A 24,372-nucleotide genomic window follows, 5' to 3' on the forward strand; every position below is an offset into this window, starting at 1 on the left:
TACAGAAGTTGTTAGAGTGGGTCACCATGAAAGTGCTTGGGCAGGATAACCGTAGAAGGGGTGGACGACCCTGTAGACAGTATTTCCGAGTCTGAGACGAAGCAGGCTGCAGGGAGATATGTTGCAGTGGCGTTTTCACCGAGCTCCTCGTCCCGTTATATCTTTATGGCCTATTCCACGACGCAGAAAAATAAGTAGGGAAAGATGGAGAAATGTATTGCTGGTACTGTGATGAATGTGCTGGAAGTGTTATGGATGTGCTGTGTCCTGAAGATAATAAACCCGTATTGTTTAAAGTTGCTTTGTACTCTGCCTCCTGTCCTTTGAATGCAAGGAAGAATGGGGGACACAGCAGGGAAGAAGCAGCTGCCAGCACAGTGAGTATGGATGGTGCTGACATGGCTACAACCATGTCGCTATTTTATAATTCCGCATGTGTTCATTGAACCATGCGGAATCACGGCATCCTATACATTGGACTAAGATATTTAAAAGACATGCTGCCGTCTAAAAAGACGCGCCGCATGTCCGGTTATGCAAGGAAGCCGCTGGTGTCCCTGCATGCATAGTGGACATGGGATTTCATAAAATCCCCTCCACTATGCTTTAACATCTGGCTGCTGCGGATTGGACGCTGCGGCTGTATGCAGTGTCCAATCTGCAGCGTTTACTGATCGTGGAAACATACCCTAAGAAGACTATGCAGCTCCCATGACAGTTTGTACTGGTCTGCTTTGTTGGTCTAACAACAAATATGAAAAGAATAATCTTACCAAAAATAATTAGTAATTTATCAACAATGGTCATATATGGCACATTGTATATATTCTGATATATGGTACCTTATATGAACAAGAGCTTTTATGTCATTAACACATATATCCAACACGAAAAGGAAGCAATGTCTAAAATTTCAAACTTTATTATGGCATAATAAAAAATTCTCAGAAAAAATTTCCGTTTTTTAAAAGGGAGGACATGACAAACAAGTAACCGCACCTTGGGTAAACAGCAATGTTACATACAGTATATGTATAATAATAGAAATGTTCTTATAATTATTTTTGCAAGCAAAAAAGCCACAAGAATGCAAGCCTAATTACAAATAGAACCGTGTGTGATCCGGTTTCCAGCGTCGTCATGGCGACGCGTCCCTGTGCTGCCGCCTCCCCTCTCCTGCTCTGACGCGTTGAGTTTGGAGGAGGCGCGGCTTCACACGGCGCCGATCTGTGACGGTGCTTGCCCGGGCCGCGCACAGGAAGCGTCTGTTACTTCCGCCCTTTTTTCACTTCATCACTATATAAAGGAATGCAAAGGCAGCTTTATTATGTTCCCCTTGAGAAAGCTAACGCGAAACGCGCGTCGGGGTTTCCTGCCCGCTCCCTAAGGTAAACATGCTCTAGCAGCCGTTCTTTATCATCTGTTTGGATATATACTGGGTTCACTCTTTTACTCTCACTAGCGCATATTCACTCTATATCGCCCAGTATCTCCAATTTGGCTTGTGTATTGTTTCATTTTCTTATATGCATGCAATAGCCGCATAATTATATTCAGCACTTTCATGTACCTTTGCGGTTCTGTTTCTAATCAGGCTTGCATTCTTGTGGCTTTTTTGCTTGCAAAAATAATTATAAGAGCATTTCTATTATTATACATATATGTAACATTGCTGTTTACCCAAGGTGCGGTTACTTGTTTGTCATGTCCTCCTTTTTAAAAAAACGGAAATTTTTTCTGAGAATTTTTTATTATGTCATAATAAAGTTTGAAATTTTAGACATTGCTTCCTTTTCGTGTTGGATGTACTTCTTATGAAGCATTCTGTCTACTAGGCATTTATTATTTTGGATCATTAACACATATAGTATGTATACTATACGGCCAAAATTATTTAGACATCCAAATATGCCATGCGTTTGATGACCATCTTGATCCAAAATCATAGCTATTACTATAGAGATGGTCTTCCTTTCACTGCCAGAACAGCCTGATCTCAGCAGAGAGAACACATCACTAGATTTCGGAACATGGTTGTGTTGATTTGCGACCATTCATCCACAGAAGCATTACGGAGGATGGCAACGATGGGCAATTGCCCAAACAGTAAAATAATACCCAACACCCATCCCATTATAGCTAGAAACAACAGGTGTTATTGAATTCTGTTAAAAACAAGCCAAAATATTATTTGAAAAGACGCTCACGCGTTTTGAGCCTACAAAGGCAAAAATAAGAACTGACTTGTGACTGTGATTCCAAATTATCCAAAAGGCATACAAGATTGAGGCAAAGAGTACCATAAATGATTTGGGGCTAGTTAGCAGGTATTACAGCTCATCATGCCGAATTTTATGTGCTTCCCACTTCAGCTTGTTTCTTTCTGCCCTCGTGCAAAATGTCGATTCTAGAAGCTTTTGCGTTTGGAAATGGTAGTGGGTCTAAAATGTAAAAATGTACGGTAATTCTCGGGAAAAGGAACAACCTATAAAAGAGTTGTTTTTTTTGTTTTTTTAATGATTGAATATTACATGGCAGGCTGCTTGCTTATATTCTGTAGTCCAATAATAAGAAATGAGGGTAGAGGAGAAAATTACAGCAGGTGTCTTGGACACAGTTCTCTAATCTCAAATCACGTCATATATGTAAATACCTGAGAGCCTTCTCATTATGGACTTTCGGACAATCTCAGTCCCTAGGACAGTCGCATTTTTGAAGCGTCTAGATTTTTCTTCAAAAAACCAGTCTCCTGTGGCTATTGTTATCTGCCTGCAAAAAAAATAAAAAGACAGATCAACATGTATAACAAATTAAATGTCAACTGCAATGTGAACAGTAGCAAAGTTATTTGTTTATTAGTTCAAAGGTATTTACTTTGCCAGTAATGAGAGTATTGCAACCAGACCATGATGATAGAATGGCAACACAAAGTGAACCTTCAATTTTCATAGTCAAATTAAAATATTTTTTTGCAAATTAATGTATGAGATTAGAAAAAAATGTTTTTATTTTCCAGAAATTGCATGGAAATAAAAAAAGTAGATTATTATTTCATGCAACTACTGATTTTTACTTTTTTCACTTGGAGATTTGCTTTGGTAGCAAAATGATTACCGTATATATGATGAGTGTGGCATGTATATAAATGTTGTGCAAGTAGCTCTCAGAAAAAAAGCTCTAACCACTATTAAGATGTTTTACGAAATTAAAGAGCACAAAAAGTTTTATCTAAAATTACATACTGATAAATGTAAAATTATAAGGGTCTAACATTTTGTTGTAGCTTATTCAAGGACAATAGGCTCAAATTTAACATGAAAAATTCTATATGTTAACTATTGGGGAGAGGGGCAAAGGATGCTAAATTATCAAGATTTTACTCATAAAAAGTGTTTTTTCAGGCAAAAAAAAAAGTCTCTGCAGTCACTTTATAAGTATACTGCACACTGCCATGATTCCCCTGTATTCCCCATTTGATTATTTGCTGTTACATGCCGACTAGACTGTTCTGGCTTCTCTTAATAGAAGAGTACAAATAGAAGTCAGAAGAGTCTAATTGGCATGTAACAGCAAGTATATAAATCGTATATATAGGGTCATGTGCTCAACGCTCCCGCATGGCAAATACAGAAATACAGAGATATAACAAGGTGTAACTTGCACACTGACATGATTCGTCAGTTTGCAGTCATAGAGTGACTGTAGACATTTCTTTTCAGTGTGGACAACCACTTTCAAGAACTTAAACTCATTTCTCCATTACATACCTATTATCATAATAAATCTCTTTCCAAGTAGGAGCAATTCAGCCATAAGCATGTATAAATGTAATTGGATTTCACATTTTCAAAAGATGCCCTACTAATCATACTGTAGAATGTATGTAAAAAAATAGGGGATACATTGATGGAACCTGATGGAGGAAGCCAAAGGGGAAAGTAAGGTGGAGGTGATATCCTCTGTGTGACACATTTGCCACTGCACTGTGGTTTCTAGGGTAGATGTGATATGCATATATATTGCCTATGGATTACCTAACACTGGCAGCTGCTTTCAAAGAAATCCTAAAATTTGGACTCCACTCGGCCTCGCTGCTGAAATAATATAGCTATCTTTACACTATATTTTTATCTATTTTTTTTATATACGCGTGTGTAACTAATGGTGTTGGTAATCTTTTATTAACGAATGTATACTTAAAATTACTTACGCAATCTTGGCACACACTATACATTTCCAGATTTTGTCTTTCATCACTACACGACATGCCTTGCACACTCTGAATTGGCATGCTTGACAAATATCTCCCCGGTCGAAGATCAATCCCAGAGCCTTCTGACAGCGGACACAGATTTTGGCAGTATTCTGACGTAATCGATGAATTTTGGCCCCTTTCTTTTTGATTTCCAGAAGTTCATTTTTTAATTTTCTATAAAGAATATGAACAAAATGCATAGAATTAAAGTACTCCATGTTAATGCAAATTTCCGACCAGTTGTTCATGTGGAAATAAATGACAAGCTTGAAAGAATTCAGCCACGGTCAAGAAATTCACTTCTTGTTCAAGGAAAATATCAGATTTAGAAAATACGTTAGCGTGAATGATTATTTGTTCCCTGAGGGGTCGTTTGTATTTGTAGAACTCTAAACTAACTAAGATTTTCATATCTAAACTTCTCTAGAGTTAAAAGAACAGGGTGAATCTCAACCATAAATTCTGTGGGTAAAAATGCCTTATTAGTAAGAGAGATCAGATGAGAGTGAGAGTCGAATTTCCTGAAATTTTCATGTGAATTCACAACATTTTAGGAATTGATTTGCGCATAAAAAAAAGAAAATTGCCCAGTACCCTTTATCACACTGTTGAGGGATCAGGCAACAAGGTAATGTATTTTTGTATAGCAGCGTGGAACTCCCTATATTGCCATGCAGTTATGGCATCTTACGGGTTATCATACTTTGTACAGTGGTGGTCAGTACCTGGGCCAACACAGATCAGCATTTCCCAGTAGAGCACAATTTGTACAGCAGACTTGTTTTTCATCTCCAGAGTCATTAGGTCTTTTTCCTCTGCAGAGAGTAAGCTGTTATGGTCAGCAAGGTTCTCTCTCCTATAGAGTGTAAGCTCTTATGGTCAGCGGGGCTCTCTCTTCTGCAGTGTTTAAGCTCTTATTGTCAGCAGTGTCATATCTCTCTTCTGTATTGTGCAAACTCTTATGGCCAACTGGTCCCTCTCTCTCTTTCTGTTATGTACAGGGTGGGCCATTTATATGGATACACCTAAATAAAATGGGAATGGTTGGTGACCCAGATCGGCGCGCTGAATTTGCAGAATGGGCAAAACAAAAATTGGAACAGTACCCTCAGTTTACTCAGAACATTATGTTCAGTGATAAGGCAAAGATTTTTGGGGGGCCATTTATATGGATACACTTAAATAAAATGGGAATGGTGACAGTAATCTTGCGTAGGGTGTCTTGCATTGAAATCTGCTACAATGACCTGGGTACTGCGTCCACCAGACATCAACACAATTTCTATCCGATCCTCACGTGTTAACCTCTGCAACATGTCAATGGCTGTAAACAAAGAGAAACTTGTAAATAACTCATGAAAGAATAAAGTTACGTTAAAGCCAAGCACACCATTGTTTTTCTTGTGAAACTCTCAATAAGTATGATGTGTCACACGACCCTCTTCCCATTGAAAAAAATTAAGTTAGATCCAAAATGGCCAACTTCAAAATGGCCACCAAGGTCACCACCCATCTTGAAAAGTTTTCGCCCTCCCATATACTAATGTGCCACAAACAGGATGTTGATATCACCAACCATTCCCATTTTATTTAGGTGCATCCATATAAATGGCCCACCCTGTAGAATGAAAGCTCTTATGATCAGCGGGGTCCTATCTCTTTCTCTCTCTTGCTCTCTCTAACAGAGTGTAAGTTTTTATTGTCAGAAGTGTCTTCTCTCTCCTTTAGAGTGTATGCTCTTCTGGTCAGTGCATTATTCATGTAGTAAGATCATTATGAAGGTATGAGTGTCTGGATGTTCAATATGAACTAAAGATTTATGATCAGTGTCTACAAGTTTCAATGGCTAGTACCAGAAGGTGGAGTCCAGTAGCATCACTACACTACAGCATTGTTCCTCAACTCCAGTCCGCAAGACTCACTAACAGATCATATTTTCAGGTTTTCTTTAGAATTGCACAGGTGATGAAATGATGACATTTGTAATAATGCTGGAAAACCCTGAAGACACGATCTGTTGATGGGCAATCAGGACTGTAGAAGTGGAACCCTGCTCTAGAGTACATTGGGAATGTGGTAGAAGAGTAGAATTTCAGCATGAATATATATATTCAAAACAGGAGCTTAGTAGTATTTAGGGATGTAAAAATATGAACTCCTGTTAACACAAAGCCGCATGATTGAATGATTTCTCTAGTGATTTTGTGATGTGGGAAACCACTTCTGTGTGCTATAGATGAAGGCTAATTTAAATATACCTAGAACTACTTATTATAACAATGTAAACTATACTAAATACATGCACACTGTGAATCTCTATGCATTTTACATTTGTTACAATTTATATTACTGAAAAATTAAGATTCTGAAGAACTGAGCATATGTGCAGATAAATGGAACATGAGGACTGCCAGACTGAGCATGAATTATAAATTAAACTCGCAATATGGTGAAATGAAGCAAATTATATTATTTCAGCATCTTATCTCACAGCTTCATTCCATCAAAATGTATTAGATCAAGAACTGGGAAAGTTAAAGGCATTTTGTTCAAAGGTACAATAAGCTGGGTCATTTGGAGCTGGATACATTTGTGAACAAATTTTGTGAACAAATAATTTACATTCAAATAGCATTTACTTCCCTGTAGAGAAATTGCTTAACCCACTTTGTGAAAATTGGCAGCTGTTTCCTTTTTATGCATGAATAAGTAGAATTCCATTTTTTTTTTCACCTGAGGACTATTACCGGGAAGCGTATGAAAACGATCATTCTTGGTTTAAGATGTCTGTCATTAAAAATGTAACATCATTTTATAGATCATAGAATGGTAGAGTTGGAAGTGCCTCCTGGGTCATCTGGTCCAACCCCCTGCTCAAAGCAGGATTCACTAAATCATCCCAGACAGATGTCTGTCCAGCCTCTGTTTAAAGACTTCCATGGAAGAGGAACTCACCACCTCTCGTGGCAGCCTGTTCCACTCATTGATCACTCAGTCAAAAACTTTTTTCTAAGATCTAATCTGTGTCTCCTCCCATTCAGTTTTATCCCATTGCTTCTAGTCTTTCCTTGTGCAAATGAGAATAAAGCTGATCCTTCTACAATGTGACAGCCCTTGAGATATTTGCAGACAGCTTTTAAGTCTCCTCTCAGTCTTCTTTTTGCAAGCTAAACATTCTCAAATCCTGTAACCGTTCCTTATGGTTTGCAGACCGGTCACTATTCTGGTCACTCTTGTCAGGAACACCACACTGCACTTGCTCACTGAGCCAGTGCGCATGTCCTGAGTACAAAGACTGTGCACAAAGATACCTGCGGAGCGGGGTCTCAGTGGTGACGATGCACGCTCCAAGCTCACAGGACCTGAAGCATGTGACTGCTGGGGGCGTAGCCTTAGCTCCACAGAGCCAGGAGCTGCAGGGAAACTCCTAGAAAGGTAACTACAGGGCAATGTTACCAAGGGGCATAGACAGAGACAGAAACCAGATCAAGCTGGGTCAAAGCACGAGATAGCAATACAGTACCAAAGGGTTAGACAGAATGGATAGTCAGGACGTAGCAATAGATCAGAAAACCAGAACGGGCAACAGACAGTACAATAGGGACAAACTGTAACGGAGTAACGATAGCCAAGCCAGGAGGTCAGAACCAGAAAAGACAATAGTGCCAAAATGAGAGACGGAGTACAGAGTGAGGGAATGGACCGGATCATACACGGGAAGCAAACAAGCAGCGCAGAATACACGCACACCAGGGGTCAGACACACCAGAACAACAGTATAGCTGACAAAGAACCCTGGTAAAGAGTGAGTATAAATACCCCTCCCAGATCCAGAAAGAGGCCACGAACACTAAACCCTGTGAGTGCAGGGCAAGAACCCTGTTCAAACCATGACAACTCTTCTCTGAACTTGCTCAAGTTGGTTGATGTCTCTTTTAAAATGTGGTGCCCAAAACTGGACACAGAATTCCAGATGAGGTCTGACAAAAGAGGAGTAGAGGGCAAAAATGACTTCACGTGATCTAGACTGTATGCTTCTGTTAATATATCCCAGAATTGCATTTGCCTTTTTTGCTGCTGCATCACACTGTTGACTCATGTTCAGTTTATGATCTATTAGAATACCCAAGTCTTTTTCACATTTGCTGTTGCTTAGCCCTATTCTTTCCATTCTGTATATGCTTTTTTCATTTTTATTGCCAAGATGTAGTACTTTGCATTTTTCCCTGTTAAAAACCATTGTTAGTTACTGCGAAATGCTCCAGTTTATTTATATCTTTTTGAATCCTCTCTCTTCTCTAGTATTAGCTATCCCCCCTAGCTTTGTGACATCAGCAAATATAATCAGTTTACCCTCAATTCCTACATCTAAATCATTGATAAAGATGCTGAACAATACAGGGCCCAGGACAGAACCCTGTGATACCTCACTTGAGACATTCTTCCAACTGGATGTGCAGCCATTTACGACCACTCTCTGGGTCTGATCACTAAGGCTGGATTCACATTTGTGTATGTGTGCGCAGCGTTTTATCCGCATAGATCCGCATGCGTCATGCGTACATATATATAACATGGTGTACGCAGGGATATGCATTGCATGCATTCCATATGCATGCGCCGCTTTGCGGTGCGCAGCGAACGCAACATGTTGCATTTTTTGAGGCGTCAAAAATCCGTCAAATATGCGCAGGCATGTGCATGCGTATGAGTGCATCAAAAAACGCATCACTGTCTATGAGAATGCATGCGTACGCAAGGACATGCATATGCATGCGTTATTCAAAATACATATAGAAATCCCATGAGACTCGCCCATTTTTGTCTGGTGTCATATCGAGCACATGTGCACAAACAAAGCAAATGCATGCAAAAATGCATACAAACGCATGCACACGTAGCGTTTTTCCCATCATACGTAAGATGATGTGCATAAAAAAGCTGAGTAAACATGCGTCTTGCATGCATTTCTGCATGTGTTTGCGCATGCGGATTTTACGCTGCTGACTCAAACGCTAATGTGAATCTAGCCTAAGCCAGTTATGAATCCACCTAACAGTTGCCTTGTCCATTCCATACTTAATCAATTTTTCAATAAGAATGGTGTGAGATACTTTGTCAAATGCTTTGCTGAAGTCAAGATAAACTATATCTACAGCATTTCCCTGATCCACCCAGTCAGTGATTCTGTCATAGAAGGAAATTAAGTTAGTCTGACATGACTTATTAGTTACAAACCCATGCTGACTCTGGTTAATCACTTCATTCTTATTCAGGTACTTACATACATGCTGTTTAATAATTTGTTCAAAGATCTTTCCTGGTATAGAAGTAAGACTCACCGGCCTATAGTTCCCTGGGTCCACTTTCTTCCCCTTTTTGAAAATAGGAACAACATTTTCTCTTCTCCAGTCTCCTGGGAATTCTCCTGTTCTCCATTCATATGATCACATGCTATAAATCACAGATCACTCCAGAATAAATTCTCCCTCCATGGATATTTCTGCAGATCTGGGGCAAATCTACAGTAAATTCTGCTTGTGTTACATGTGAATTTTGCTGTAGACAGTATTGTACTCAAGATTTACTGTAGATTTCACCCCTGCTAACTCCATACTAAGAGGTCGATATTTTCTACACAAAGGCCCGATTCATTAAGACTGTTCTTTGCATGCGAGTCTAAATGAGGTGTGCAGGAATAAGATGCATCGAATTCATTAAGAGATGCACTTAATTTGGCGCATCTTACCAATGGCATGCGCCTCACCAGTCAGGAACTAGAGTAACATTTTTGGCATAAGAAATGCCGTCATTTTTGATTAATTTGACATGCAAGAGTAGCCACTTGCTCATCCTCAGCTTCGCCCACTTTAGTGTAGCTGGCAGAAATTGGCATGAAAATGGCAAAAGTTGCAAATTTCTTCACACAACTCCACATTGCTCAAAAAAATTGCTAGTTTTCAAAATGTTCTACAGCAATTTTCTGGCAAAATCGCTTGTTGAATCACACCAATGTATCTGTAAATTGATGTTTTTAAAAGATCTATAGATTTTAATTCTTGTGGCAGCATAACTCTACATTACAGTAGAACATACACATGAGACTTATACACTTTCCACTACTTTTTTTCATAGAATCATAGAGTTGGAAGGGACCTCCTGGGCCTTCTGGTCCAACCCCCTCCTCAAAGCAGGATTCGCTAAATCATCCCAGTCAGATGTCTGTCCAGCCTCTGTTTGAAGGCTTCCATTGAAGGAGAATTCATCACTTCTCGTGGCAGCTTGTTCCACTCATTGATCACTCTAACTGTCAAAAAGTTTTTTCTAATAACTAATCTGTGTCTCCTCCTATTCAGTTTCATCCCATTGCTTCTAGTCTTTCCTTGTGCAAATGAGAATAAAGTTGATCCTTCTACAATGTAACAGCCCTTTAGATATTTGTAGACAGCTATTAAGTCTCCTCTCAGTCTTCTCTTTTGCAAACTAAACAATCCCAAATCCTGCAACCTTTCCTCATAAGACAGGGTTTGCAGACCGGTCACCATTCTGGTTGCTCTTTTCTGAACTTGCTCCAGTTTGTTGATGTCTTTTTTAAAATGTGGTGCCCGAAACTGGACACAATATTCCAGATGAGGTCTGACCAAAGAGGAGTAGAGGGAAATAATGACTTCACGTGATCTAGACTGTATGCTTCTGTTAATACATCCTAGAATTGCATTTGCCTTTTTTGCTGCTGAATCACACTGTTGACTCATATTCAGTCTGTGATCTATTAGTATACCCAAGTCTTTTTCACATGTGCTGTTGCTTGGCCCTATTCCTCCCATTCTGTATATGCTTTTTTCATTTTTATTGCCCAGATGTAGTACTTTGCATTTTTCCCTGTTAAAAACCATTCTGTTAGTTGCTGCCCACTTCTCCAGTTTATTTATATCTTTTTGAATCCTCTCTCTCTCTTCTCTAGTATTAGCTATCCCTCCTAGGTTTGTGTCATCAGCAAATTTAATCCACCTAACAGTTGCCTTGTCCATTCCATACTTAGTCATTTTTTCAATAAGGATTGTATGAGATACTTTGTCAAATGCTTTGCTGAAGTCAAGATATACTATATCTACAGCATTTCCTTGATCCACCCAATCAGTGATTCCGTCATAGAAGGAAATTAAGTTAGTCTGACATGACTTATTAGTTACAAGCCCATGCTGACTCTGTTTAATCACTTCATTCTTATCCAGGTATTGACATACATGTTGTTTAATAATTTGTTCAAAGAGCTTTCCTGGTATAGAAGTCAGACTCACCGGCTTATAGTTGCCTGGGTCCACCTTCTTCCCCTTTTTGAAGATAGGAACAACATTTGCTCTTCTCCAGTCTTCTGAGACTTCTCCTGTTCTCCTAGAACTTTCAAAGATTATAGAGAGGGGTTCAAAAATTTCTTCTGCTATCTCCTTCAGTACTCTGGGGTGTAATTCATCTGGACCTGGAGACTTGAATTCATTTAGGTTAGCTAAGTGTTTCCTCACTATCTTTCTGTTTATAGATATCCTGGAATCTTCTATTCCCTTAATAGGACAGTGAAGAACAGTTGATGTTACATTTCCTTTCTGAGAGAAAACAGATGCAAAATAAGAATTTAAAAGTTCGGCCTTCTCAACATCCTGTCTTACCATTTCATCATTTTCATCCTGTAAAAATCCTATAGCATCTTTGACTTTTCTTTTACTTTTGACATATCCCCAAAATCCTTTATTATTGCTTTAGACATCTCTTGCAAGCCTCAATTCATAGTCAGCTTTAGTAATCTGATTTGTGCCCTGCAGGTTCTGCAGACAGCATTATATTCTTCTTTAGATATGCCTCCCTCTTCCCATTTTATAAACATTTTTTTCTTCCTTTTTAGCATGTGCTTAAGTTCTGTGTTCATCCATCCTGGCTTCCTTAAATGCTTCCCATTCTTCCCTCTTTTCGGAATTGTTAACAATTGTGCTTTGAGAATTTCATTTTTCAAGATTTCCCATCCTTCCTGGACATTTTTGTCTTTAAGGATATCCAGCCATTGGATCCCTCCAATTCTCTTTCTGAATCCCTTAAAATCTGCCTTTCTGAAATCTAACCTTGACGTCTGAGTCTTCACAGGTCTCCCTCCTCTAGTTATCCAAAATTCTAAAATAGCATGGTCGCTACCTCCTAGGGTCCCAGCCACTTTTACCTCCTCAACCATTCCCTCCCTGTTTATAAGGATTAGATCCAAGGTAGCAGTTCCCCTTGTTTTCTCCCCTACCTTTTGGAAGATAAAGTTGTCAGCAAGAGAGGATAAGAATTTCCTTGACCTGTTAGTTTTGCCTGAGAGAGATTCCCAACAAATGCCTGGATAGTTGAAATCTCCCATGACAACTATGTCATATTTTTTGGAGAACTTGGCAATTTGATGCATAAAGAGTTCATCCATATCTTCAGCTTGCACAGGCGGCCTGTAGTAAATGCCTACAATGGTGTCCTTTCCATTGTTCCGTCCTTGTATTCTTATCCAAACAGTTTCCACAGAACTCCCAGTCTCTGAAGCTTCAATCTCTGTGCAGATATACGCGTTTCTAACACAGAATGCGACATCCCCTCCTCGTTTATCAGGTCAGTTTCTTGCAAATAAGTTGTATCCTTCTAGTATTGTATTCCAATCATGTGTATTGTCCCACCAAGTTTCAGTGATTCCAATGACATCATATTTCTTTTCCTGTGTTAGTAGTCCCAATTCTCCTTGTTTGTTGCCCATGCTTTGTGCATTAGTATAGAAACGTTTTAGTTTGTGATTGGTTTCTCTTTCTCCAATATTTTTATTAATTAGATTCTTTTGTCTTTGTTCTTCCTTTCCACTTCTAATAGCAGAGTTCTCAATAGCATTTGTTAGGTGTATGGCTTTTTCTGGTCTTTTGCTTCCCTTCCCATGTTGTTCTAGTTTAAAGCTCTCCTTACAAGCATAGCAAGGCGACTTCCAAATACATGTTTTCCAGTCTTCGTAAGGTGCACCCCATCTCTAGCAAGTAGTCCATCGTAAATTAATTCATTCCGTGATCCATAAATCCAAATCGTTGCTGACGGCACCATCGACGTAGCCAGTTGTTCACCTGCAGAATCTTATTCCACCTACTTGGACAACCCCTTCATAAATAGTCAAAGGCCACAATGAAAATAAAAATAGCTTATGCTGACCTCCTGTCCTGTTGCCGATCTAGTGACTAGTGACTATTATATGTCTACATTCTAGACCTCCAGTAAGCTATAATACCAACGCTGGCTGCAGGTATCAGTGAAGGAGAACTACGGGCATCAATGCTATGAATGTGGTCTCTATTCTTTGATGCTGTCCATTTTGATGTCCTTGATCGTCCTCTGCCCATGCATTGTGAGGAGACAGCATAACTTTAATGTGCAGAATTTGAGGGCTGGCTTAACCTTTGGTTAGTTAGTGGAAAAGAGTAAGTAGAGCTAGTTGTGTGTGCCTTTTTATTTGCTCAACCCTAATGTACTGTCCGGGTGTACTTGACCCGAAAAAAAGTTTGTGAAGCTGCAGATTATTATGATGATCTGAAAATGGTGGTTAGGTGAGTGTTCATGGGAAGATGATATTACGGGTGTTGTTTTGTTCTTTTTATAAGTTTTTTTTGCGTGAAATAATGATTGTTAGATGCAGTTGTGCTCAAAAGTTTACATACCCAGGCATAATTTTTGCTTTCTTGGCCTTTATTTTTTAGAGAATATGAATGATAACACCAAAACTTTTTCTGCACTCATGGTTAGTGGTTGGGTGAAGCCATTTATTGTCAAACTACTGTGTTTTCTCTTTTTCAATCATAATGACAACCCAAAACATCCAAATGACCCTGAAGAAAAGTTTACATACCGTGGTGATTTTGGTCTGCTAACATGCACAGAAGTTGACACAAATGGGTTTGAATGGCTGCTAAAGGTAACATCCTTATCTGTGACCTGTTTGCTTGTAATCAGTGTGTGTGCGCATAAAAGCTGAGTAAGATTCCGGGATCCAGACAGACTCTTGCATCTTTCATCCAGACACTGACATTTCTGGATTGTGAGTCATGGGGAAAGCCAAAGAATTATCAACGGATCTATATGAAAAGTTAGTTGAACTGTAGAATGTAAGCCCGCAAGGGCATGGTCCTTTCACCTTTGTATCAGTCTGTTATTGTTAGTTTGTTTACTGTAAGTGATGTCTGTAATTTGTATGTAACCCCTTCTCATGTACAGCACCATGGAATCAAAGGTGCTATATAAATAATAATGATAATAATAATACTGTATAAAACAAGTGAGTGATACAAAAAGATGTCCAAGGAATTAATAATGCATGTCAGCAGCATTCAAACTGTGATTAACAAATGGAAAATCAGGGGCTTTGTAAAAACAAAACCAATATCAGGTAGACCAACAAAAATTCATCCAGAACTGCCAAGAAAATTGTTTGAGATTCAAAGAAAAACCCACAAATAACATCTGTTGAAATACTAGACTCTCTGAAAACTAGGGGTGTGGCTGTTTCAAGATGCACAATAAGGAGGCCCTTGAAGAATAATGTGCTGTATGGTTGAGTCACCAGAATAAAGCACAAATGCCACAAAGTATCTCACCTATATTATGCAAAACAGCACAGAGACAAGCCTCAAAACTTCTGGAACAAGTTAATTTGGAGTGATGAGGCCAAAATTGAACTTTTTGACCACAAACATAAACGTTACATTTGGAGAGAGGTCTACAAAGCCTATGAGGAAAGGAACACCATTCCTACTGTAAAGCATGGAGGTGGATCGCTGATGTTTTGGGGATGTGTAAGCTACAAAGGCACAGGAAACTTGGTCAAAGTTGAAGTAAAGATGAATGCAGCACGTTATCAGCAAATAATGTAGGCATATTTGCAATCATCAGCACGGAAGTTGCACATGGGACGTACTTGGACTTTCAAACATGATAACGATCCAAAACAAAAGGCCAAGGCAACTTGTCATTGGCTACAGCATAACAAAGTGAAGGTAGTTTGACAATAAATGGCTTCACCCAACCACTAACCATGAGTGGAGAAAAAGTTTTGGTGTTGTCATTCATATTCTCTGAAAAAAGGCCAAGAAAACAAAAATTCTGCCGGGGTATGTAAACTTTTGAGCACAACTGTATATACTATTCAATGTGACCCGATAGTGTTTTAAATAGATCTCCTGCCATATTTTCACTCACTTAAATGATTTATAGTATCATTGTGGATTATCTATTGCATCTACTATTGTTTATTGATTTCTCCAGTTCCGGACGGTCCGTGCACTCAATACATTTGCAAGTTACTGCAGATGGATGGGCTTTGAGTACAGATCTGTGATCTGTTTCACTGTAGTATATAAGCTCTTACTGTTACTAAAAAGGTTAGTGTTTGCTGCGATTTTATTATTATTATTGTTTATTAATATACTGCTATTTTATTCCACAATGCTGATTTTTCATTTTGATAGTCGGAAGTGTTCATTATTTGGAAATTTAGATAAGAATGTGATGAAGACATCCACTGAGTGAAGCTGAATTGGAAAAGCTTGTCAATGCCTCAGACTCTGAAGAATATATCCAACTGGAGAAAGTGTCCGAAGATGATGACCACATAAGTGGCGAGGAAAGGGATTAGAAAAATTCTGATTCTGAAGTTGAATCTGATGAGGCACAATACCCAGACTAATCCAATGCAAGCAATGCGGTCTAAAAACAAAAATTTCATTTGGAACTCACAGCCCTCTGCTGAGGCAGGAAATTTGTCCTCTGGTAACATAAGATAATTCTCTAATAACAGCCGCTATTAGAAAAGTTTGGGATAAATGGATAGAGAGTCTTCCAAAATTCTATAATATTGGTGAAAATGTCACTGTGGATGAGCAACTTGTGACATTCCGAGGTAGGTGCCCGTTCATACAATATGTTCAGAGTAAGCCAGCAAAGTACGACATCAAGATATGGACACTTTGTGACAGCAGCAGTTCTTACGCTCTAAACGCTCAGGTATATACAGGAAAAAAGCCTGGAGAAAAACCTTAAAAGAATCAGGGTATGCGAGTTATTTCAGATTTGACTTATAGACTCAGAGGACAAAATGTGACATGTGACAACTTTTTTTTACATCCATCTGGAGCTAAAACAAAAGCTTACAATCCTGGACAGTGTAAGAAAAATCAAGCCTGAACTGCCGCAAGGCAGCCTTGGTAAAGGAGATTTTTTCATAGTTTCATAGTCTTTACTGGAGATATCACAGTGGTTTCTTACAGTCCGCCCAAAAAACAGGTCATTCTGATGAGCACGATGCACCATAACAATGCAGTAAAGTAGTTCAGAAGACAAAAAGCTGAAGATCAATTAGATAATTCCACCAAAGGGGCAGTTGATACAAAAGATCAACTAACAGCTACGTACACAAGCAAACACAAAAGCAATCAGTGGCCAAAGGTTTATTTTCTATAACATTGTTGATGTATCTGCCTACAATGCACTTGTTTTATGGTGCGAAATAAACCCTCATTGGAACTAAATTAAACTGCATAAAGAAAGACTCTTTCTGGAAGAATTAGGAAAGTCACTTGTTATGCCATCTATTTTAGGAAGAAAAGTAAAACCCCGAAGTGCAGGAGCCGCAGCCATAGAAAACTGAATCCAGCAGCATGCTCAACAACGCCCCCAGCCTCACTGGAAAAAGCCTAACAAGGAAAAGATGCAACATTTGTCCATCTTCCTATCTTCCTATGATAAAACAAATATTAAATGTTCTAGTTGTAAATATTTATGTAAAGTACATGTGTGAGCTATCTGTGTGCAAAATATAGCACCAAGTCAACCGGTACAACACATCTTTTTGAGTGGGAGAACTTGCACAATTGGTGGCTGACAAAATACTTTTTTTCCCCACTGTAAATAATGCAACTGGTATTCAAATAATACTCAGAGTAGCTAAATGTCAAAATTAACAGACTTTAACAGGTCAAGTGTATAGCCAATATGAACAGGACTGCAGGGTTAAAGCATGACACCACATAAGCTAAAAGGTTGTCCTTAATACTTAGTGTTTAGTGTCCCCACCAGTTATCACTTGCTACCACTTCTGTTCACCATGTCATGTCTTAGCTTAGCCCTAGGTTACTTAAAATGAAAGGTTTTCTGCCATTTTTATGCCCCTACACTAGTATCTTTATTGTTCATGTTGTCCTTGATTATGTGCTCTGCTTTCTCTGCAGCATACCTGCCTAACAGGCACATTTTTGCACCTAATTGTAACTTTTCCCTCACCAGGGATCTTTCAGCCCTTGTCAGTGTTCCAACAATCTCTCTGCCCCTGAATGAGCCTCATCACCTTGCAAATGCCTTCCCACCCACCAGACGCCCCTGTGCCCCTGAGGGTGCCTCTACCCCTCAATTCTTCTTTGCCCCTAACAATCTTATCCACTTTTCAGGTGCCTTGCTAGACCTAATGCTGCCTATTTATTTGCCAAACCAACCTGAAAACCATTGATATAGGTATTCTGTATTTAAAAACATTTACAAACCTGAATCCCAGCCCCTCTCCAGAAGGGAATGCCATCACTGACGCTCTTCCCACCCACCTAGTTCTTTCCCAAATACTGTGTTTAGAATATGGAAGTGACTTCATGGATTGGAGTGAGACAAGTATACTGTAAATGGAAGATGTGACTAAAAACTTGTTTTTTTGTTTTGCTATCATCCATCGTTTGCTTATACAATATAACAAAACAATGCAATTTCCTTTCAGATTAGTAAAATCAATGATATCTTCACGTTCCAAGTCAGTAATTTATTACTACAGTTGTGAACCAGTAAAAGGAGATGACATTTTTGGCATTAATAAATGGTTGCATGTAAGCACATACGGTATAATTAGATGATGATGAATGGCCAATAAACAGCAAAAAGATGTAAATAAAAAGAAGCAAAACAAAAGAAAATAAGCAGAAAAGATCAATAGACAAGAATGGAGAAAATGTAGTGAGTCCTAGTTTGTAATTCTAATAGAATCAGATTCAAGACAAAAATATTGTGACTTTTTTTCCAAACTATTTCCATATCGAACTTTAGGAACATATAAAGAAAAATTCAAGAACTTTCAAATATTTAGACATGGTACAATGCTTATGTGTTTCAGGTTTGTATTTTTTAAGGATTACCAGCTGTAAGTCTCCGAGAGACCATAGATCCAACATTTAAAAGCAATGATGCTTTTCTTCTCCTGCTGAAGAATTTTGTAGTACTTCGATACGCATTCCCTAAGTAAAGAAAAAACGCAGGCACTTTCTGCTCTCTGGATTTGGATTTATTATATGGGATACCAGCAGCGCAGATCATCCGCAAATCCTCCTTATCTGTGTTGATCCTTCAATATAAAACACCATCCTAAGTTGTGGGAGAGGGAAAATGGATATCTGGGTTAATCTGGGATAAACAGAGTTTTCAGATAAAAAAAAGTTTTCATACTCCTTTTTTTTTGTGCCCCAATGTCTCTCTCAGTAAGGTTTCCCCTTGATTGGCTCAAGTGATTGGCTGCAGCAGTCACATGTCTTATAACAGGAGCAGTGTGTACAGAAACCAGCGACATCAAAGAGCCAAGAAACAAATTACCGGAACATCCAGGGACACAGGAAGCCACTTTAATTAGGCATGTGCTATAATGTTTGATATTTGGGCTCCTGCATCTGAAACAGAGACGAAACTCTACAGCAACGCTACTGCACAGTGGTCATGGCAAAGAAATGGGATAAGAACCGAAATGCATTTCTCAGCAATGGACCCTACACAGTAATGGAGCTGTACTCTTCCAGTCCCATCTGGTATAGAACCACCACAGAACTGATACTGGTAACTACTCTTAAGCAGAGGTCATCGATATCCCAAAGCCGAACCCCTAATTCGATTTTAAGGGAACATGTCACATCGGAAAACGCTATTTATCTGAAGAAATTTGGTTGATAAATAGCATTGCCATAATGCCAGGGAAAGGGGTTATTCTTACTGAAAGTGCCGTTATCGAGAACACATGAACTGAGAGAACCTTTCAATAAGGCGGCTGAGTAGCATTGTTATTATTAACATGCAGATTATCCCTTTATCTGTAGGTAAAAAGTGCTGTGGAAGGTTCCCTCTAAGCCAACAAATAGAATAACCATGCAATCTAAAAAATACACAATAATTTTAATCCAGCATGAGACTTTGAAATAAATGAAGTCTAAATTTACAGTCAATCAGTTCCACAGGATCATTAAATCTGCCCCAATATATCAAAGTGTATGGTGTCATTCAAAACAATACTTTTTTTTGCATTTGTCTTTAATTATCTGTTTATAATCTGATTGCTATTTCCGTGCATATCTTTATTTTGAGGGGACTTGTACAGACAGTAAAGGTACTGTCACACTTAGCGATGCACCAGCGATCCCGACCAGCAATATGACGCGGTCAGGATCGCTGGTGCATCGTTAAGTGGTCGCTAGTGAGCTGCCACACAGGCAGATCTCACCAGCGACATCGCAGGGGTCGGGGGTTGTTACTTACCTGTCAGATGAGGCAATCCTGACGTCCTCCCGCCCACGTCCACGCGTCGCTCGTTGGCGCCACAGGAAGCCCAGCAGGAAGCTGACGACGAGAAACGGTCCAGGACGTTCTCGCGCGATCAGCGATAACCAGCGGGGGAGCGGTCGGACGTAAGTATCACACATAGCGATATCGCTATAACGTCACAAAAACCAGTGACGTTATAGCGATATTGCTAGCGATATCGCTAAGTGTGACAGGCCCTTAAGCCTAAGTTCACACTGGGCGTTTTTGCTGTATTTTTTATGCTAATTTTCAGTTACTTTTTACAGTACCAGCAAAGTCTATGAGATTTCAGACATCTCATACGCACAAATTGTTTTGTTTTTTTTGTCATCTGTATTTTATACTTTGCGTTTTTTCAGCGTTTTTCACCCATTGACTTGAAAGGGTGATGGAAAAAAGCAGGTAGCATTTTTTGCAGTGTTTTTTGTGCCAAAATCTCATTCTTTGGAATATGACTTTTTTTCAATACTAAACTTTATCAGCATGCATAAAAGACAAATCTAGCATGCCAAACCCACCACAAAAAAACGCACAAAAAACTCATCAAAAATGCAAGAAAAAACAAGAAAACGTTTTTTTCTGCAGCTTCTTTCCTGCCAAGAGATTAGGTTTTGCAGCAGAAAAAAACACCTATTGTGTACTTACCCTAAAACGACATTACATGATATCAATAATCAAGTAAACCAACAGACACCAGGAGTGAGGGCCCTGCTCACAATCTTACAATCTTTGAGGAAAAAGGGGAGATACGAAAGGTGGATGGTGACAATTGCTTGTATTGTACTGCCCAGCCATAATACACTGTGTGCAGAATTATTAGGCAAATGAGTATTTTGATCACATCATCCTTTTTATACATGTTGTCCTACTGCAAGCTGTATAGGCTTGAAAGCCAACTGCCAATTATGTAAATCAGGTGATTTGCATCTCTGTAATGAGGAGGGGGTGTGGTCTAATGACATCAAAACCCTATATAGAGTTGTGGCCAAAAGTATTGACACCCCTGCAATTCTGTCAGATAATACTCAGCTTCTTCCTGAAAATGATTGCAAACACAAATTCCTTGGTATTATTATCTTCATTTAATTTGTCTTAAATGAAAAAACACAAAAAGAATTGTCCTAAAGCCAAACTGGATATAATTCCACACTAAACATAAAAAAGAGGGTGGACAAAAGTATTGTCACTGTTCGAAAAATCATGTGATGCTTCTCTAATTTGTGTAATTAACAGCACCTGTAACTTACCTGTGGCACCTAACAGGTGTTGGCAATAACTAAATCACACTTGCAGCCAGTTGACATGGATTAAAGTTGACTCAACCTCTGTCCTGTGTCCTTGTGTGTACCACATTGAGCATGGAGAAAAGAAAGAAGACCAAAGAACTGTCTGAGGACTTGAGAAACCAAATTGTGAGGAAGCATGAGCAATCTCAAGGCTACAAGTCCATCTCCAAAGACCTGAATGTTCCTGTGTCTACCGTGCGCAGTGTCATCAAGAAGTTTAAAGCCCATGGCACTGTGGCTAACCTCCCTAGATGTGGACGGAAAAGAAAAATTGACAAGAGATTTCAACGCAAGATTGTGCGGATGTTGGATAAAGAACCTCGACTAACATCCAAACAAGTTCAAGCTGCCCTGCATTCCGAGGGTTCAACAGTGTCAACCCGTACTATCCGTCGGCGTCTGAATGAAAAGGGACTGTATGGTAGGAGACTCAGGAAGACCCCACTTCTTACCCCGAGACATAAAAAAGCCAGGCTGGAGTTTGCCAAAACTTACCTGAAAAAGCCTAAAACGTTTTGGAAGAATGTTCTCTGGTCAGATGAGACAAAAGTAGAGCTTTTTGGGCAAAGGCATCAACATAGAGTTTACAGGAGAAAAAAAGAGGCATTCAAAGAAAAGAACACGGTCCCTACAGTCAAACATGGCGGAGGTTCCCTGATGTTTTGGGGTTGCTTTGCTGCCTCTGGCACTGGACTGCTTAATGTAGGGCCCAGTGTGAGAAAGCTGGGTCTCCCTCAGAGGTCATGGGTCTTCCAGCAGGACAATGACCCAAAACACACTTCAAAAAGCACTAGAAAATGGTTTGAGAGAAAGCACTGGAGACTTCTAAGGTGGCCAGCAATGAGTCCAGACCTGAATCCCATAGAACACCTGTGGAGAGATCTAAAAATGGCAGTTTGGAGAAGGCACCCTTCAAATATCAATGACCTGGAGCAGTTTGCCAAAGAAGAATGGTCTAAAATTCCAGCAGAGCATTGTAAGAAACTCATTGATGGTTACCGGAAGCGGTTGGTCGCAGTTATTTTGGCTAAAGGTTGTGCAAGCAAGTATTAGGCTGAGGGTGCCAATACTTTTGTCTGGCCCATTTTTGGAGTTTTGTGTGAAATGATCAATGTTTTGCTTTTTGCTTCATTCCCTTTTGTGTTTTTTCATTTAAGACAAATTAAATGAAGATACTAATACCAAAGAATTTGTGTTTGCAATCATTTTCAGGAAGAAACTGAGTATTATCTGACAGAATTGCAGGGGTGTCGATACTTTTGGCCACAACTGTAAGGTGTGCTTAATTATTAGGCAACTTCCTTTCCTTTGGCAAAATGGGTCTGAAGAAAGATTTGACGGACTCTGAAAAGTCAAAAATTGTGAGATGTCTTGCAGAGGGATGCAGCAGTCTTGAAATTGCCAAACTTTTGAAGCTTTTGCCAAGCGTTTCATGGCAAATAGCCAACAGGGTAGCAAGAAGCGTGTTGATAAAAAAAAGGCGCAAAATAACTGGCCATGAATTGAGGAAAATCAAGCATCAAGCTGCCAAGATGCCATCTGCCCCCAGTTTTGCCGTATTTCAGAGCTGCAACGTTACTGGAGTATCAAAAAGCACAAGGTGTGTCAGGGACATGGCCAAGGTAAGGAAGGCTGAAAAATGACCACCTTTGAACAAGAAACATAAGATAAAATGTCAAGAATGGGCCAAGAAATATCTTAAGACTGATTTTTCTAAGGTTTTATGGACTGATGAAATGAGTGACTCTTGATGGGCCAGATGGATGGGCCCGAGGCTGGATCAGTAAAGGGCAGAGAGCTCCACTCTGACTCAGACACCAGCAAGGTGGAGGTGGGATACTGGTATAGACTGGTATCATCAAAGATGAACTTGTGGGACCTTTTCGGGTTGAGGATGGAGTGAAGCTCAGCTCCCAGACCTACTGCCAGTTTCTGGAAGACACCTTCTTTAAGCAGTGGTACAGGAAGAAATTGGTATCGTTCAAGAAAAACATGATTTTCATGCAGGACAATGCTCCATCACATGCATCCAAATACTCCACAGCGTGGCTGGCCAGTAAAGGTCTAAAAGAAGAAAAAATAATGACATGGCCCACTTGTTCACCTGATCTGAACCCCATAGAGAACCTGTGGTCCCTCATAAAATGTGAGATCTACAAGGGGGGAAAACAGTACACCTCTCGGAACATAGTCTGGGAGGCTGTGGTGGCTGCTGCACGCAATGTTGATCGTAAACAGATCAAGCAACTGACAGAATCTATGGATACAAGGCTTTTGAGTGTCATCGTAAAGAAAGGTGGCTATATTGGTCACTGATTTTTTTTTGTTTTTGAATGTCAGAAATGTTTATTTCTAACTTTTGTGTTATGTTGGTTTACCTGGTGAAAATAAACAAGTGAGGGTTATTAAGTGCATGGAGGGTGTGTGATCAGATGATACGAGGGTCCTGGTTTTGAAGAAAATTTTATATGGGCAAAACAGAGTTAGTTAGATAAGTGTGTTGAGGCAGTAAGCCAGTCTGAAGAAATGCGTTTTTAGGGCACACTTAAAACTGTGAGTATCAGGGATTAATCGAATTGTCCTATCCCGCCTTGTCCTGCAGAGAAAAAGCCTACATATGGCTATGCAGCCAAAAATAAAAATAAAAAGTTTTAAGACAGGAGTTAAAGAGAACAGCAGAAGTGAAAATTGGCCCTTTTGGGAGAGGTTAAACTATTGATTGTGGGGTGGTGGATTGGATAGATTCTCTTTAAACATATATTTTATTTTATTAGCAGAGTCTATAGCAAAATTACAAAAACTTCCTTGGCAAATACGCTGATTTGATTAAAGGCTTTGATATAAACCCACAGTACAAAGAGAAGTTTCACTTCAATAAAATAAACTGTCACTGATTCAATGGAATTTTAATACAGAAATCACATTATAATCTTTGGAAATCGCTTCTCACTTTATTAAGAGGTAGATAGTATTTCACAGTACTGTGCCATAGCTGTTCCAGAACATAAAAATATAGCTGCTGCAAACTTTTCTTATGAAAAAGGATGAGGGTCATTTTAATCAATACATGCCATGTAGGCAGCTTTTCTATTTGATTTTCTTTATTTTTTTGATATCTCAGCAGAGAATCTATGTTGTATTGGTATCTATGGTAAGATCATAAAATGTTATTTCACAGCAACAGAAAAT

At 39.3% G+C, this 24,372-nt stretch overlaps 1 protein-coding gene across 4 annotated transcripts in view; it reads right to left on the reverse strand.

Moving 5' to 3' along the window:
* The window catches only part of SYTL5 (synaptotagmin like 5), a 378,504-nt gene that overhangs the window by 176,842 nt on the left and 177,290 nt on the right, over positions 1 to 24,372 (reverse strand). For all 4 annotated transcript variants that reach the window (XR_012228981.1, XM_073566026.1, XM_073566027.1 and 1 more), the window contains exons 3-4: positions 4,211 to 4,429; positions 2,654 to 2,769 (exon numbers count right to left, since the gene is read on the reverse strand). Coding sequence is in view for 3 of the 4 variants with exons in the window: in XM_073566026.1 (XP_073422127.1) it covers positions 2,654 to 2,769; positions 4,211 to 4,429 (335 nt within the window). In the remaining variant the exon portion in view is untranslated. The remainder of the gene's footprint in view (positions 1 to 2,653; positions 2,770 to 4,210; positions 4,430 to 24,372) is intronic.

The sequence above is a fragment of the Dendrobates tinctorius genome, unplaced genomic scaffold, assembly GCF_039654945.1.
Source record: "Dendrobates tinctorius isolate UK_male_01 unplaced genomic scaffold, ASM3965494v1 ptg000016l, whole genome shotgun sequence".
NCBI lineage: Eukaryota > Metazoa > Chordata > Amphibia > Anura > Dendrobatidae > Dendrobates > Dendrobates tinctorius.